Consider the following 17,806-nt stretch of genomic DNA (forward strand, 5'->3'; position numbering starts at 1 on the left):
TATCAAAAACTTTATTTATTGAATACTCCCTGATGAAGTCTTATCACCAAAACGGCTGTCGGGGCTGGCACCATTACAGTCGGAGAGGACTTTTTTGTTTTTGTTGGGTTTGTGTTTATATACTTACCATTAATTGTCATACTAGTATGTTTACACATTGTGTTTTTATTGCACTGCCCTCATGTTACCCTTTATGATACTGATCGCACATAGTCATGGCTGAAAGTGTTGGCACCCTTAACATTTTTCCAGAACATGTATTTTTCCCACAAAATTATTGCAGTTACACATGTTTTTGTAATACACATGTTTATTTCCCTTTTTGTGTATTGGAACAACACCAAAAAACCTGAGGAAAAAGGCAAATTGGACATAATTTCACACTAAACCCCAAAAATAGGCCAGACAAAATTATGGGTAAAATGTTTTTGTTTCAAGCATGTGATGCTCGTTCAATCTCGCCTCTGGCAAGTAACGTGTATGGGCAATATGGAACTCACACCTGAAAACAGATAAAAAGGAGAGAAGGTGACTCCATCTTTGTACCATAACGTCAACAGCACATCTGGGCGAGCGCTCCTCTGCTCCAGTCCTGGCGCCACAGTGTTCAAATGTGTTTGTCTTTCAGACATTAATGCATTTGAATATAAGAAAGTGGGATCGGCGTCTTCTGGACAGACAGACTGGCATATGAAAGGCTAGTCTTATGAAGAAAATCTTTGGGGGGAATTTGCTGAGTGTGCCATAGAAGCAGTGCCGTTCATTACAGCTAAACATTTAAAATTGCATTTTCTTTGGCAAGATTCAAACCATATGAGTACACAGATCTAATTGTCATGAAATCACACAAACATAAGTGCAGATCTTGTAAGATCAATGTGTATATTTTGTGTCCAAAAAAAGGCTCAGTGAGGTACAGCACGGGAGCAGAGACTGGCTATTGCTAGTGGTGCACTGAGGGGCTGGCACCACTGCAATTTTCTCAGAGTACCCGTAATGCTGTTTGAGATATCATTGTGTGGTTTGTCCTGAAGAAGTGTTGCTATTTCGAAATGCGTAGACAAACCGCAATTTCAATCTCCAGGATCCTTGGTTTCATTCAAATTCAGTCCTTAGGTACGGCAGCTCAGAAGTTAACCCGTTTTTCCAACATATATATACATTACTCAAAAAAATAAAGGGAACACTCAAATAACACATCCTAGATCTGAATGAATGAAATATTCTCATTGAATACTTTGTTCTGTACAAAGTTGAATGTGCTGACAACAAAATCACACAAAAATCATCAATGGAAATCAAATTTATTAACCAATGGAGGCCTGGATTTGGAGTCAACCCCAAAATTAAAGTGGAAAACACACTGCAGGCTGATCCAACTTTGATGTAATGTCCTTAAAACAAGTCAAATGAGGCTCAGTATTGTGTGTGGCCTCCACGTGCCTGTATGATCTCCCTACTATGCCTGGGCATGCTCCTGATGAGGTGGCGGATGGTCTCCTGTGGGATCTCCTCCCAGACCTGGACTAAAGCATCCACATTGGTGGATGGAGCGAGACATGATGTCCCAGATGTGCTAAATCGGATACAGGTCTGAGGAACGGGCGGGCCAGTCCATAGCTTCAATGCCTTCATCTTGCAGGAACTGCTGACACACTCCAGCCACATGAGGTCTGGCATTGTCCTGCATTAGGAGCAACCGAGGGCCAACCGCACCAGCATATGGTCTCACAAGGGGTCTGAGGATCTCATCTCGGTTACTAATGGCAGTCAGGCTACCTCTGGTGAGCACATGGAGGGCTGTGCAGCCCTCCAAAGAAATGCCACCCCACACCATTACTGACCCACTGCCAAACCGGTCATGCTGAAGGATGTTGCAGGCAGCAGATCGCTCTCCACGGCGTCTCCAGACTCAGTCACGTCTGTCACGTGTGCTCAGTGTGAACCTGCTTTAATCTGTGAAGAGCACAGGGCACCAGTGGTGACAGCCAATCCTGGTGTTCTGTGGCAAATGCAAAGCGTCCTGCACGGTGTTGGGCTGTGAGTACAACCCCCATCTGTGGTCGTCGCGCCCTCATACCACCCTCATGGAGTCCATTTCTAACCGTTTGTGCAGACACATGCACATTTGTGGCCTGCTGGAGGTTATTTTGCAGGGTTCTGGCAGTGCTCCTCCTGTTCCTCCTTGCACAACGGCGGAGGTAGCGGTCCTACTGCTGGGTTGTTGTCCTCCTACGACCCCCTCCACGTCTCCTGGTGTACTGGCCTGTCTCCTGGTAGCGCCTCCAGCCTCTGGACACTACGCTGACAGACACAGCAAACCTTCTTGCCACAGCACGCATTGATGTGCCATCCTGGATGAGCTGCACTACCTGAGCAACTTCTGTGGGTTGTAGAATCCGTCTCATGCTACCACGAGTGTGAAAGCACAACCAACATTCAAAAGTGACCAAAACATCAGCCAGAAAGCATTGGTACTGATATGTGGTCCTCATCTGCAGAACCACTCCTTTATTGAGGGTGTCTAGATAATTGCCAATAATTTCCATCTATTGTCTATTCCATTTGCACAACAGCATGTGAAATTGATTGTCAATCAGTGTTGCTTCCTAAGTGGACAGTTTGATTTCACAGAAGTTTGATTTACTTGGAGTTATATTCTGTTGTTTGTGTTCCCTTTATTTTTTTGAGCAGTGTGTATCTTTTCTCCAGTGGGTCTGCAGCAGCCGAAGCCCAGCACTATCTATGGTTGTGGTACACAACCTGAAAAGGTGAGCAGGTTTCCTATTACAATTTTTAATAGGATAAGACCCTATTTGTGCAATTATTCTTTCAGCCTTTATACAGAGGACATTGTGTGACTGAGTATTGTGCTTTAGTTTTAGAAAAAAAATATTCTTAAGAGCTATGAACGTCTTTGCACTTATGTAAAAATGTGTTTTTTTTTTTCCATGTCAGTTTTATATAACAATGAGTTTCAGGCTGAAATCTTCATTTTTTCAGACCCCTTGAAATGCAATTTTCAGTCTGACCTTCTGACCCAAGCTTGAGATTTTTCTCCTGTGTGAGTGTCTGTACCAGTAATGTAGGCAGGATTTGAGGTTTATGTATTTCCAGGGTGCTGCTGCTGCTGTTTTATTAGGTCATTTATCAAAACAGCTTCTATCCTGAACGTATCTCCTTTTCTTGTGTCTTTGTCCATTTTAGCATCTTTTCTCCCTGAGACTGTCAATGCTTTCTCCCCTCTCTATGCTGTGTACAACCCTATCTCTAATAGTGAGCAGAAACTCTGTTGGTTTTGTAATATTTTTGCAGAGAACTGCGACAGAAAAAGGGCTTACACACGCTCTACAGCAGCAAAATGATACATTAACTTTCTAAATAGTCTTCATTAAAAAAGATACATAACTTTGTATATTGGAAGCAAATGAACAAGAAGAAAATGTCTGTGCTAAGGTGTACATATCTTTTAAGAGTATATTCACATCTGGGACGTAAATTTGAAAAATATCAGAGAGGTGACAGGCTAATCTCTATATAGTGGAAGATGGCGATCCGCTAATCACCATGGCAGAGGGGAGAAGACAAGGTAAAAAGGTGGCTCCATACGCATGTTGCTCTGTCCATTGTAGTTTGTGAGTCTTCACGCTTTCACCTGTTCTGAATTGCCACTCGCTGGATGTTTTATGCAACCATTTCAGTAAACTTTTTAGTGAAGATGTCATTACATTAGTCTGATCCCACTCCTTCCCCATTTTTTTGTTTGGTCTGAACAAATGAACCCTAGGATTGTGTCTATATACTTGATGTATTCCGATGCTTTGTGATTAACTGATAAGATACTTGTATTAAAGAAGCACACCCATCAAAATTTTTATCCTCTCAATACAGAGGCGACCCAAAGTTTTGCATTTTTTTTAAAGTGTGATTACCTCTGTCTGATTGTTGTGATGCCATTTCCCTGGTGATGAATTGAAAGTGCATGAAGTTGTCATCATACAAGACCTTAATTTTAACCACAATGCTTTTGAATATAGGTATGGTCAATTAATTAAAGAAAACTGACTGCCAAAAGTTTTGCATATACTATGTATTGATCACAACATAGAGAGTAATTCATTGCTTAGAATGCCATAACTTAGTATTTTGTAGCATAACCTCTTACTTTAATTACTGCACCACACCGATGGGGCATTGAAGCCACTAGGGTATTCAAGACATCTTGAGGGATCTTACTCCATTCCATTTACAAATCTGCAAACAATTCATATTTATTGCTATAGGTACGGGCCCCAACTCTTCGCCCTAACTCATCCCAAAGGTGCTCTATAGGGTTTATATCAGGTGATTTGCTTGGCCATTGCAACAGGAGAACATTTTTCTTTGCTCACCAATTTTTTACTAAATTGGATGTGTGCTTAGGATCATTGTCCTGCTGGAATTTCCATCCCTTGCCTACTTTGGTTTTACCATGTGGCAGCATTACATTCTCCAGTATATCCTTGTACATGGTAACATTCATATTTCCATCAATTCTATTCAGGGGTACAATAGCAGATGCAGAAAAGCAGCCCTAAACCATGACATTGCCACCACCATGTTTCACTGTAGGTGTTTGGTACCTTACATCATTATGTTTTCCAATTGACCAGTATATATAGTCCATGCCATCACTACCAAACAGATTGAATTTGGATTCATCCGACCACAACACCTTAGACCAATCAGTCTCTTTCCATTGGCTGTGTTCTTTGGCAAACTCAAGTCGGACCTTCCGATTCTTTGCAGAGATGAAAGTCTTCTTGACTGGAACTCGTGAATTCAACCCTACTGCTCTTAGCCATCGCACCAGTGTTTGGCGACTCACTTTGACCCCATATTCTTCATTCATTTCGTGTGAAATCTGTACAGCACTTTTATGGACATCAGATATTGACTTTTTCTTAATAATGTGATCAATTCTGGAGTAAGTTTTCCGTGGTCGTCCACTTCTAGATTTGTCAGCTGTTCCATAACCTTCTTTTTCTTTCTTTAATATACGTGACACCTGACTCTGAGAACAGTTGAATTCCATAGCTACCTCTTTTTGGCTTTTGCCTGACTTCACTCTCAGAATAATAAGCTTCCTGACATCTGGTGATAAATTTGGCTTTGTCTTTGTCATTTTTTAACCTAAAAACACACACATTAAAAAAAAAAAGTAGGCAAAATTTGACTACCCATGACAAAATATGCAAAACATTTGGCCCAGCAAATGTTGAAAACTTACACATAAAAGGATAAAACAATGTGAAACACAATTTCGGCCATTTGCTTCTGGTTTACTAAAATCACCAGGAAAATGGCGTCACAACAACCAGACAGAAGTAATCACACTTAAAAAAAAAAAAAAAAAAAAAAAAAAAAGCAAAACTTTTGGTACTGTATATTGCAGTCATCATATTATATGGCACTGTGTACTGTACTTAAAATTGCTCAGTTTGCCTTTCTACCCACTCAATTCTTCTGTTTTCCATTAGGTCTATGACATCACGTGATTAAAAACTGACTAGCTGAATCCTTCTAAGCTCTATGTAGAAACAGGAGGTCAATTTTGCCTGTATGAGTCATCAGTCACTGCAGAAGTCCCTGGCGGGGGTGGAGGGAGCAGCTGAGTCAGGAGTTGAAGAGAGGAATGATAATTGCAGGGACAGGATACTTCCCGTTTCTACATAGAGTAAAGAAAAGAGAAGAATTAACTGGGTAGAAAGGTAAAATGAGCAATTGTAAGTACCCAGTGCTATATAATATGATGATTGCAATATATTAAGAGGATAAAAACTTTGATGGGAGTATTGCTTCTTTAATATGTGGATTAAACCTTTATATTCATAATAACCAAATTCTGAAAAGTAAAATACAAATAGTCTTTCTTCACAGAATTTAAATTTTAGTAAGTACAAAGGTCTACATTAAATTAAAAATTGTTAGACATGTAAAAGAATGTAATCGGGAGGATATAAGGCATTTCCTGGACTACAATTAAGTACTTTCAATTTGCAATATTGTTATGTTGACATTTGGATAAAAGCCTTCAGTGTCATTATTTTGCCATAATCTATATAGCAAAAGATTACAATAATCTGGGGTAGTAATTATTTAAAAAAAATATATATATATGTATTTAACGGAAAAACTGATATTGTTCAGTTGTTAGGAGGACGCTGCCTGGAAGCATGTTCAAATATCGCTCCAAACAGCGGCTGCGTCTTAATAATCCTTCATCAGGCTCTAGTTGTGTTTCTTGTGCACGGCACCATTGCTTGCATTTACGAAGTTTTTGTGAAATCCATTCTGAAGTTCTGTGCTGGCCGTACCATTTGTATCTGATTTTGCTGGTCTTGATTTGTAAGTCTAAATAGTAGAATAAAGTTTACATTGTTAATATGTATCATTTTATCACATTCACTTTTATATACAAAATGAAAAAAAATCAAGAAAGTGATGGCCTGCGCTAGATGTACCTTCATAAAGCAAAACTCATGCCTTCAAGTTAAGGCGAAAATGCCGTTATAATGTTTATTTCATAAATCAATAGTACACATGAAACTAAGTAACTTTGTAATACATCTAATCAGAATGTGTGGGTTTTTTTTTCTCCTGGTTGATTTTTTCGCTCTTATTTTATTTGCAAATCCTTGAAATTCTGTATTCATTGAGAACAGATTTTCCCATTACTCAGAGAGATGGCAGTTGGTGCTTATAAAACTCCATGGAGAGGAGAAGAAAAGCTAGATAGAGACTGACATTCTGCTGCAAGTTCCATAGAACTTCATAAGCACCAACTCTTATCTTTTATCTTCGTAATGGGAAAATTGGTCTTCATGGATAAAATCTGTTTCAGTGAATTGAGAATGAATGATCAGTCCCAGAGGAGAAATTGGATTTCTCTGATGAGATATACTAAAAAAAAGTTGCTTATTTTCATGTGTACTATTGATTTATGGGAAAAAAAAATTAAAACGGGAGTTACTCGAACTTTTGAATTCGCCTGTTGGCTTTCTTGTTATGGAGTATCTCAGATTTGCACCTCTCAGCTTTTTTTTCCCTCTGAAAAAGGAGACATTGGTGGCTCATCTTATGTTCCATTTTGTCATATTATCACTATTCTCCCTAAGTGTCCAGCATACTATACGTACATTTTTTTTTTCCCAATCCAGTTTTGGTCATTTTTCCAGTAATGGACCCCACTCATTTGTACTCGAATGGATAATCAATACATGATATAATCCATCGTTCATCTCTATCATTTGCTTCTTCCAAAACAAGAATTAACGTTTCCTACTTATTTTCTGTTTAATAACAGATTCTAATGAATAAAAAAGTACCTTACAGAGACCTATCAGCTGATGTATTTCCCATGGAATAACAATTCTGAGGCACTTTATCTAAGATTTTCTTCCTGAAAATGTATATGTAAATTGTCTCTTCAGAGAGGATGAGGACTGGAACTCTAGTGCCACCTATTGGGAGCAGCAATCTTACAAGTCAATCTCTAGTCTTTAATGAGTCGTGCAATATGACTTAGGATAAAAGCCAAAACAGAATCTCAGTTTGCAGACAGCATTTCGGGGTGTTGCCCCTCATCAGTGCAAAGTATGAGATCTGATATGGCTAGGTGAGAGACACTGGACTGGGGTCTAAGGGTTAACGTTTCTCCTTGTGGAGAGTGAGAAGCCAAGCCTGGCATGTCATAGTGAGGAGAATTATAAGCCATGCATGCTCCTCTGGGAAATTAAATATGCAAATTGTCTCTTTAGAGTGCTGCTTCTAATAGGTGGTGCGAGAGTTCTAGTCCTCTTCCTCTCTGAAGTGACATTGTGGGAACGTAGCCTAACTAGATAAAAAGGTATAATGGGCAGCACGGTGGCTCAGTGGTTCGCACGGCAGCCATGCAGACCTAGGGTCCTGGCTTCAAATCCCACCAGGGACAACATCTGCAAGGAGTTTGTATGTTCTCCTTGTGTTTTGCGTGGGTTTCCTCCGGATTCTACGGTTTCCTCCCACACTCAAAAGACATACTGATAGGGAATCTAGATTGTGAGCCCCAATGGGGACAGCGCCCATAATGTCTGTAAAGAGCTGTGGAATTAATGGCGCTATATAAGTGAGTAAAATAAATTAAATAAAATGAAGTATAAAAAAATAAAATATGGGAAGAAATAAAAAACAGATGTTTCCATGTAATAAAAAAAAGGATTGATCATGTTGTCATATGATAAATAGGGTAAATGTTGTTCTTGTGGATAACTTACCTTTAGATAGAAATTCACAAATAACAAGACCAATGTAGTCATATATGAAGACTGGAATATGAGACAACCGAATGGAAACCCACAGGGCTTAACCACGGCACTCAGTGTATGTGAAATGGTGAGCAAGAACTGGATCTGGGAAAGCAAGACAGACAAAAAGCCAATGACTGCTCCTGTTTTATGAAATTGCTAATAGCACCTCTAAAGTTGTAATATACTGCGATAAGAATATTGTTTATAATGCTGCATTATATAATGAATTGACCACCTTTCGCTGCAATTAATGCTTTTGCGGTATGTCTCTACCAGCTTTACACATCTAGAGGCTGAAATTAGTACCCATTCCTCTTTGCACACTAGCTCTAGCACAGTGTAATTGAATGGAGAGCGTCTATGAAGAGCAATTTTCAAGTCTTGCCACAGATTCTCAATGGGATTTAGGTCTGGACTGTGACTGGGCCATTTCCACACATGAATGTGTTTTTATATAAACTATTCTGTTGTAGCTCTGGCCGTATGTTTAGCGTCATTGTCCTGCTGGAAGGTGAACTGTGCGCAGTATGGGGGGGACGGGGACCCTGTGCGCAGTATGGGGGGACGGGGACCCTGTGCGCAGTATGGGGGGACGGGGACCCTGTGCGCAGTATGGGGGAGACGGGGACCCTGAGCGCAGTATGGGGGGGGACGGGGACCCTGTGCGCAGTATGGGGGGGGGACGGGGACCCTGTGCGCAGTATGGGGGGGGGACGGGGACCCTGTGCGCAGTATGGGGGGGGACGGGGACCCTGTGCGCAGTATGGGGGGGGACGGGGACCCTGTGCGCAGTATGGGGGGGACGGGGACCCTGTGCGCAGTATGGGGGGGACGGGGACCCTGAGCGCAGTATGGGGGGACGGGGACCCTGTGCGCAGTATGGGGGGACGGGGACCCTGTGCGCAGTATGGGGGGGACCCTGTGCGCAGTATGGGGGACGGACGGACCCTGTGCGCAGTATGGGGGGGACCTGGATGGGGGACATGTCTGCAAGATAAAGACCAGGATGGAGGACCATGTATGCAATATGGGGGACCATGTCTGCAATATGGGGGACCTGGATGGGGGACCATGTCTGCAATATGGGGGACCTGGATGGGGGGACCATGTCTGCAATATGGGGGACGTGGATGGGAGACCATGTCTGCAATATGGGGGACCATGTCGGCAATGTGGGGGACCAGGATGGGAGACCATGTCTGCAATATGGGGGACCTGGATGGGAGACCATGTCTGCAGTATGGGGGACCTGGATGGGAGACCATGTCTGCAATATGGGGGACCTGGATGGGAGACCATGTCTGCAATATGGGGGACCTGGATGGGAGACCATGTCTGCAATATGGAGGACCTGGATGGGAGACCGTGTCTGCAATATGGGGGACCTGGATGGGAGACCGTGTCTGCAATATGGGGGACCTGGATGGGAGACCGTGTCTGCAATATGGGGGATCTCGATGGGAGACCATGTCTGCAATATGAAGGACCTGGATGGGAGACCATGTCTGCAAGATGAGGACCAGTTCAAAAGGTGTATAGAAAATAAAATGGTATCACTAAAAATGTCACTTTGTCATGCAAATAATGCGGCCCCCCAAATTAAATGTTTTTCTGTGTGCGGCCCATATGCGCAGCTGAGTTTGAGACCCCTGATCTAGATGGTTTTGAAGGTGGTGTGCAGAGTTAGTTTTTTGCCACACAGTGCTTAGCCCCAAAAAGTTCTACTTTGGTCTCATCTGACCAGAGCACCTTCTTCCACATACTAGTTGTGTTCCCTACATGGCTTTTTGCAAATGGGACTTAAGACTTGCTTTCAAAAATTGCTTTCTTCTTGCTATTCTTCCATAAAGGCCTGATTTGTGGAGTATACGACTAATAGTTGTCCTCTGAACAGATTCTCCCACCTGAGCTGTGGATCTCTGCAGCTTCTCCAAAGTGACCATGGGCCTCTTGGCTGCTTTTCTAATTAGTGCTCATCTTGCTTGGGATGTCAGTTTAGGTGGACAGCTGTGTCTTGGTAGATTTGCATTGTGCCATACTCCTTCCATTTTTGGATGATAGCTTGAACAGTGCTCCCCGAGATGTTCAGAGCTTGGGCTATATTTTTATAACATAGCCCTGCTTTACTCTTCTCCACAACTTTATCCTTGACCTGTCTGGTGTGTCCCTTGGTTTTCATGATGCTGATTGAGCCATAATGTTCTCAAACAAACATCTGAGCCCTTCACAGAATAACTGTAGTTATATTGAGAATGAATTACACACAGGTGGACTCAATGTACTAATTATGTTATTTCTGGAGTCAGTTGGTCGTTCATAATTTTATTTAGGGGTACCAGTTACAGAGGGCGAATACAAATGCACGGCAATTTTTCTAATTTTAAAAATATTTAATTCCTTTACACTTCACAAATACTTGCTACTTTGTTGCTATATCACATAAATCCCAATAAAATACATTTGTTTGTGGGTGTAACGTGAAAAATGTAGAAAAGGTCACGGGTATGAATACTTTTTCAAGGCACTGTATATATAACTAGATAGTCATGTAGAGAAATATGTTTCCTATCGCTTACCAGCTGTGCCTGAGTGAGGTATTTCTTCCACCAGAGGTATTTGTGCATGGATGGAATAACTGAGAGGCCATAGTAGGAGTACATGAGGACATGAATGAAACTGTTTAGCGTAGGTCCAAAGAAACCTATACAAGTATAAAAAAATGAGAGGAAAGGAGTTCAAATTAGACAGCATTGCTTCACAGCTTAGAGTTCCCAGAATTAGTCCAGAGTTTGAGGGCTGTATTCTGTGCCATGCAGAGTATAACTTTAATATTTATCTGAAAGTCCACCATGTATTCCATTGTAGGTGCTACACAATTGTGAATGTCAAAACTACTCTCCAATAAATACTAAGGACTAATTTGTGTGTATGAGCCATCCCAAAATAAAAAGGAACTTAGCCAACGTACTGAGGCTAATGTGTCGCCTAGTAGGACTACTGCTGCTTTTAGCTATTGCTATGCCACCAACGAAAACTTACTCTGACCACAAGGGATCCAGTTCATGACACACCACCATATATTGAACATTGTGGCATGATGATATACATGGAGAAATGTGATTTGGCTGTTCTTTTTCCGTAAAACAAAGAAAATTGTGTCCATGAATTCAATTGCTTTGGAAAAATAGTACCACCACAAAACTTTGGCCACCTGTGTAATGTTGAAAACAGAATAAAAAAAATCAAAGGATAATACAAAAATACATTAAATGAGTTTAGATATACATTACATGAATTTAAGTATTTGGACACCCCCAGTATATTGTGTTCAGGTGCATCTGCCACGCTAACTGCAAAACGTTGCATAAAATCAAGCGCACAGCCATGCAACTTCCATAAAAAAAAACAGTAGATTGGTATTGTCATATGCTGCCCTTGTCAGCTACAACTGCTTTAATTGTAAGATGGAAAGTTTTAGAAGTAACAAGATGAGCAGATCGCCCGAAATTCAAATTTGAGTTTTGTTCACTAAATTTGTTTTTCGGATGAAATCTATTTGATCCACATCAAAAGTTCTCCAATTTCACGTAAAAGATGTTTATTATGTTCTGAGGTCTCTCCAGACCCTAAAGCCGTGTTCCCCAACTCCGGTCCTCAAGAGCCACCAATAGGTCATGGTTTCAGGATTTTGTTAGTATGGCCAAGGTGATGGAATTATTGCCTGGGCCATACTAAGGAAATCCTGAAAACATGACCTGTTGGTGGTGCCTGAGGGCTGGAGTTGGGGAACACTGCCCTAAAGCATAATAAACAGGGCAATGAAGGGGTTAAAAACACAAAATATGATCACCTCACCTATCCTGTCACTGCAGCTTCCCGCTGAGTCCTAGGCCTCCGGCATGTCCAGTGCTGGCAGCATGGATGTCACGGTCATCTATACCATATGTTGCACCTTAGATGACAGGAGTACGACATATTATAGATGTCAATAATGTGCCGGAGGCCTAGTAGTCGGCAGAGAAAAAGGAAACAAGGAAGCAAGTGGAGGACAGGTTGAGAGGTGCGGTGGGTATAATTAGTTTTTTCCCCTTCCCAGATCTAAATAAATGTCCAGCAAAATGGTGGTAAACAAAACTGTAATTTTTGAGAAATTCTTAGCTAAATCAATTAGCATCAAATCTATTTGTTCATGTCTAGTAAAAGGTCAGTCAAAAGCAGTTAAAGGGACTTGTCAGCACAGAATAAATGTTCAAACCAAGTATAGGACTTGGTGCTTCACAGCGGAACCAATCATTAACATACACCTTCACACCTGCTTGTTTTCCATCTATCTCCACCCTTCTCTGCCCTATGAAGCCACAGCTGCGAATCAAAGAAGAGGAGAGTGGAGATGGAAGTGAAAACGAGCAGGTGGGAAGGTGTATATAAATTATTGGTGGCACCATGAAGCACCGAGCGGGGGGTACTTGGTTTGAACAATCGTAAAGGGCTGACAGAGGCCCTTTAACCACACAACCTTACACAGCTGGCCCACTAAGTGCCAAAGAGGAGAGTGAAAATCCTCTGTTGTGCGGCTCTCTACAGAATTCTAAACTACCTCTGCGTCCTAGGAAGCATCATTTTTCCATGATTATGCATAGCTGTGCCCCGTGCCGGTTATGGAGAGATCTTCGAGTTAAATTGGAACAGCAATTATGAGCCAGAGCATTTTGGCCAACATTAGTTCTTGACCCCACAAATACTCTTTAGCTGAATGGGCACAAATTCCCGCAGAGAAACTAAAATCTTGTGGAAAGCCTTCTGTGATAAGAGCTGTTATGGTGGTGTGAAGACCAGGTGCCTACATGCCTTTGATCATATAGTGTATGTTGCATACCAGATATGGAGATTTTAACTTTAGAGACAGCACATCACTACTTTTATTGATGTCATAGCGCAGTGACTTATGGCTGTGATTTAAGATTTCTTAACAAGCAATTATTTGTTTTTGCGGGAGAAATAACTCTGCCATTCTTGTATCCACGACACGGTTGATCCATATGGCCTTAGTCTAACTACACACAGATAAGGCTGAGTAACTTGTCTGTATCCTTCTAGAACTAGAAATGTAGAAAAAAATGCATTCTGTGTGGTATATGCTTTATTCCACAAACTGCTTCTGCCTTGAAAAGCATAGTTTGCTCATTGTGAATAGATCCTAACCAACAGGTAGATTTCTACTGTTAAACATATACGGTATGTTCTGGAGAATGCTGATTTCGCCAGCTTTGAAGCGGTTTTGTATTGGGACTAGAGAGCTTCAAGCTAAACACTTAGCTGTTGAACAAAATTTAGTTTCACTAACTATGACTTAAAGAAGTCCAGTGAAATTCTTCCATTATATATATAGTGCACATACTTCCACGCAGTTCAACCTCCTATTTTCTTCCCTCCTATATCCATCTTGATTCAAAAATATTGCCTTGCATTTTTTTTTCTCGGCTATGAATCCTATAATGCATTAGTACAGCACCTCATGGGCAGCTAGTGCTAGATTCTCCTCAAAAGCTTAGAGATTTTAAGCATAGAATCAGGAAGGCTGAACTGTTAACGTCGTCATTATAAATGTGTGACAGGGCGCTGTCTAGTCATTATCAGGAACTGTGATAGTGGTTTCTGTCACCCCTCCAACACCACAGGCAAAAATCACTGGACTGCTATGTTAACTGAAGTTGATTCAAATTAATTTGTTTTTACATGCATAGGTCATAAAAATGACTTACCCGCACATCGGCTTCACCTGCACTGTCCAGGTTCTGGCATTGTAAATTATAACCACCTTCCCATGTTGAAAGAATGAGCTGTAAAAGAAGACTGATTTTAAAAATATCTAAATTCATTTTTAGTTTTATTTAAGTGTATCATAGTTAATATGATGACATATTTAGGTACTATAAGACTTTTTAGCAAGAAACAAAATCTGTGCCTTAGACCTCTTCCTTAAAGGTATTAACCTGCAGCTATAGGGTTAATCTGCCGGTGAATAGCTTAACAATGGTCCCAGATCACTGTATTCAAAGGGGCGGCACCTGGAAGATTATTAACTTTATTTCTCCCTGGAGCTGCCGGCTTTGTCATGCAGGTGTGCATTATCACTCACTATATTGTGAGGGGCGGCTTTACACACACTCTGGCACTTTTACTGTCAGCGATGCCAGTATGACTGAAAGCCAGCGGCTCCTGGGAGGAATAAAGTTTGTTTTCTCCCAGGTGCCACTTTTTCAGTACAGCAACTGGGCACCTGCACAACGTTATTAATTAACCTGCAGATTAATAGCATTATCAGTCATGACAGATTCCCTTTAATGATCGGGCAAAAGCTCTTCTAAACAAACTTGTCATGAATCATACCTGCAATACCAAGCACAGAGGCTACAAAATATACAGCAGCTGAGCTAACAGTCTTGAGCTGTGATTGCCAGTACTTGGGAGAGAGGGGTGAAAGCCGCACCCTCAGAAGACTCTGAAGAACTGCCCAGTTGAATTCCAAGCAGAGATGTATATAATGTGTGTGTGTGTGTGTGTGTGTGTGTGTGTGTGTGTGTGTGTATATATATATATATATATATATATATATATATATATATATATACAGTACAGACCAAAAGTTTGGACACACCTTCTCATTTAAAGATTTTTCTGTATTTTCATGACTTTGAAAATTGTACATTCACACTGAAGGCATCAAAACTATGAATTAACACATGTGGAATTATATAGTTAACAAAAAAGTGTGAAACAACTGAAAATATGTCTTATATTCTAGGTTCTTCAAAGTAGCCACCTTTTGCTTTGATGACTGCTTTGCACATTCTTGGCATTCTCTTGATGAGCTTCAAGAGGTAGTCACCGGAAATGGTCTTCCAACAATCTTGAAGGAGTTCCCAGAGATGCTTAGCACTTGTTGGCCCTTTTGCCTTCACTCTGCGGTCCAGCTCACCCCAAACCATCTTGATTGGGTTCAGGTCTGGTGACTGTGGGGGCCAGGTCATCTGGCGTAGCACCCCATCACTCTCCTTCTTGGTCAAATAGCCCTTACACAGCCTGGAGATGTGTTTGGGGTCATTGTCCTGTTGAAAAATAAATGATGGACCAACTAAACGCAAACCGGATGGAATAGCATGCTGTTGCAAGATGCTGTGGTAGCCATGCTGGTTCAGTATGCCTTCAATTTTGAATAAATCCCCAACAGTGTCACCAGCAAATCACCCCCACACCATCACACCTCCTCCTCCATGCTTCACGGTGGGAACCAGGCATGTAGAGTCCATCCGTTCACCTTTTCTGCGTTGCACAAAGACACGATGGATGGAACCAAAGATCTCAAATTTGGACTCATCAGACCAAAGCACAGATTTCCACTGGTCTAATGTCCATTCCTTGTGTTCTTTAGCCCAAACAAGTCTCTTCTGCTTGTTGCCTTTCCTTAGCAGTGGTTTCCTAGCAACTTATTTTACCATGAAGGCCTGCGGCACAAAGTCTCCTCTTAACAGTTGTTGTAGAGATGTGTCTGCTGCTAGAACTCTGTGTGGCATTGACCTGGTCTCTAATCTAAGCTGCTGTTAACCTGCGATTTCTGAGGCTGGTGACTCGGATAAACTTATCCTCAGAAGCAGAGGTGACTCTTGGTCTTCCTTTCCTGGGGCGGTCCTCATGTGAGCCAGTTTCTTTGTAGCGCTTGATGGTTTTTGCAACTGCACTTGAGGACACTTTCAAAGTTTGCCCAATTTTTCGGACTGACTGACCTTAATTTCTTAAAGTAATGATGGCCACTCGTTTTTCTTTACTTAGCTGCTTTTTTCTTTCCATAATACAAATTCTAACGGTCTATTCAGTAGGACTATCAGCTGTGTATCCACCTGACTTCTGAACAACACAACTGATGGTCCCAACCCCATTTATAAGGCAAGAAATCCCACTTATTAAACCTGACAGGGCACACCTGTGAAGTGAAAACCATTTCCGGTGACTACCTCTTGAAGCTCATCAAGAGAATGCCAAGAGTGTGCAAAGCAGTCATCAAAGCAAAAGGTGGCTACTTTGAAGAACCTAGAATATAAGACATATTTTCAGTTGTTTCACACTTTTTTGTTAAGTATATAATTCCACATGTGTTAATTCATAGTTTTGATGCCTTCAGTGTGAATGTACAAATTTCAAAGTCGTGAAAATACAGAAAAATCTTTAAATGAGAAGGTGTGTCCAAACTTTTGGTCTGTACGGTATATATATATATATATATATATATATATATATATATATATATATATATATATATATACACTGCGTGCAGAATTATTAGGCAAATGTGTATTTTGATCACATGATACTTTTTATACATGTTGTCCTACTCCAAGCTGCAGAGGCTTGAGAGCCAACTACCAATTAAGTAAATCTGGTGATGTGCATCTCTGTAATGAGGAGGGGTGTTGACTAATGACATCAACCCCGTATATAAGGTGTGTTTAATTATTAGGCAACTTCCTTTCCTTTGGCAAAATGTGTCAGAAGAGAGATTTGACGGGCTCTGAAAAGTCCAAAATTGTGAGATGTCTTGCAGAGGGATGCAGCAGTCTTGAAATTTCCAAACTTTTCAAGCGTGATCACCGAACAATCAAGCGTTTCATGGCAAATAGCCAACAGGGTCGCAAGAAGCGTGTTGGCCAAAACATGCGCAAAATAACTGCCCATGAATTGAGGAAAATCAAGCGTGAGGCTGCCAAGATGCCATTCGCCACCAGTTTTGCCATATTTCAGAGCTGCAACGTTACTGGACTATCAAAAAGCACAAGGTGTGCGATACTCAGGGACATGGCCAAGGTAAGGAAGGCTGAAAAACGACCACCTTTGAACAAGAAACAAAAGATAAAACGTCAAGAATGGGTCAAGAAATATCTTAAGACTGATTTTTCAAAGGTTTTATGGACTGATGAAATGAGCGTGACTTTTGATGGGCCAGATGGATGGGCTAGAGGCTGGATCAATAAAGGGCAGAGAGCTCCACTCCGACTCAGACGCCAGCAAGGTGGAGGTGGGGTACTGGTATGGGCTGGTATCATCAAAGATGAACTTGTGGGACCTTTTCGGGTTGAGGATGGAGTGAAGCTCAACTCCCAGACCTACTGCCAGTTTCTGGAAGACAACTTCTCCAAGCAGTGGTACAGGAAGAAGTTGGTATCGTTCAAGAAAAACATGATTTTCATGCAGGACAATGCTCCATCACATGCATCCAACTACTCCACAGCGTGGCTGTCCAGTAAAGGTCTAAACGAAGGAAAAATAATGACATGGCCCCCTTGTTCACCTGATCTGAACCCCATAGAGAACCTGTGGTCCATCATAAAATGTGAGATCTACAGGGAGGGAAAACAGTACACCTCGCGGAACAGTGTCTGGGAGGCTGTGGTGGCTGCTGCACGCAATGCTGTTGGAAAACAGAT

General features: G+C 41.5%; 1 protein-coding gene across 2 annotated transcripts in view; it reads right to left on the reverse strand.

The window, feature by feature from the left end:
* Positions 1–292: 292 nt before the first annotated feature.
* ELOVL2 (ELOVL fatty acid elongase 2) overlaps positions 293–17,806 on the reverse strand; it is a 208,191-nt gene continuing 190,677 nt past the window's right edge. For both annotated transcript variants that reach the window (XM_073678770.1, XM_073678769.1), the window contains exons 4-8: positions 14,090–14,167; positions 11,367–11,538; positions 10,904–11,028; positions 8,295–8,429; positions 293–6,393 (exon numbers count right to left, since the gene is read on the reverse strand). In XM_073678770.1, the coding sequence (XP_073534871.1) occupies positions 6,271–6,393; positions 8,295–8,429; positions 10,904–11,028; positions 11,367–11,538; positions 14,090–14,167 (633 nt within the window). In that variant the 3' untranslated portion in view covers positions 293–6,270. The remainder of the gene's footprint in view (positions 6,394–8,294; positions 8,430–10,903; positions 11,029–11,366; positions 11,539–14,089; positions 14,168–17,806) is intronic.

Source organism: Phyllobates terribilis, unplaced genomic scaffold (assembly GCF_046119375.1).
Source record: "Phyllobates terribilis strain yellow unplaced genomic scaffold, ASM4611937v1 Scaffold_4__5_contigs__length_816908805, whole genome shotgun sequence".
Classification (NCBI taxonomy): domain Eukaryota; kingdom Metazoa; phylum Chordata; class Amphibia; order Anura; family Dendrobatidae; genus Phyllobates; species Phyllobates terribilis.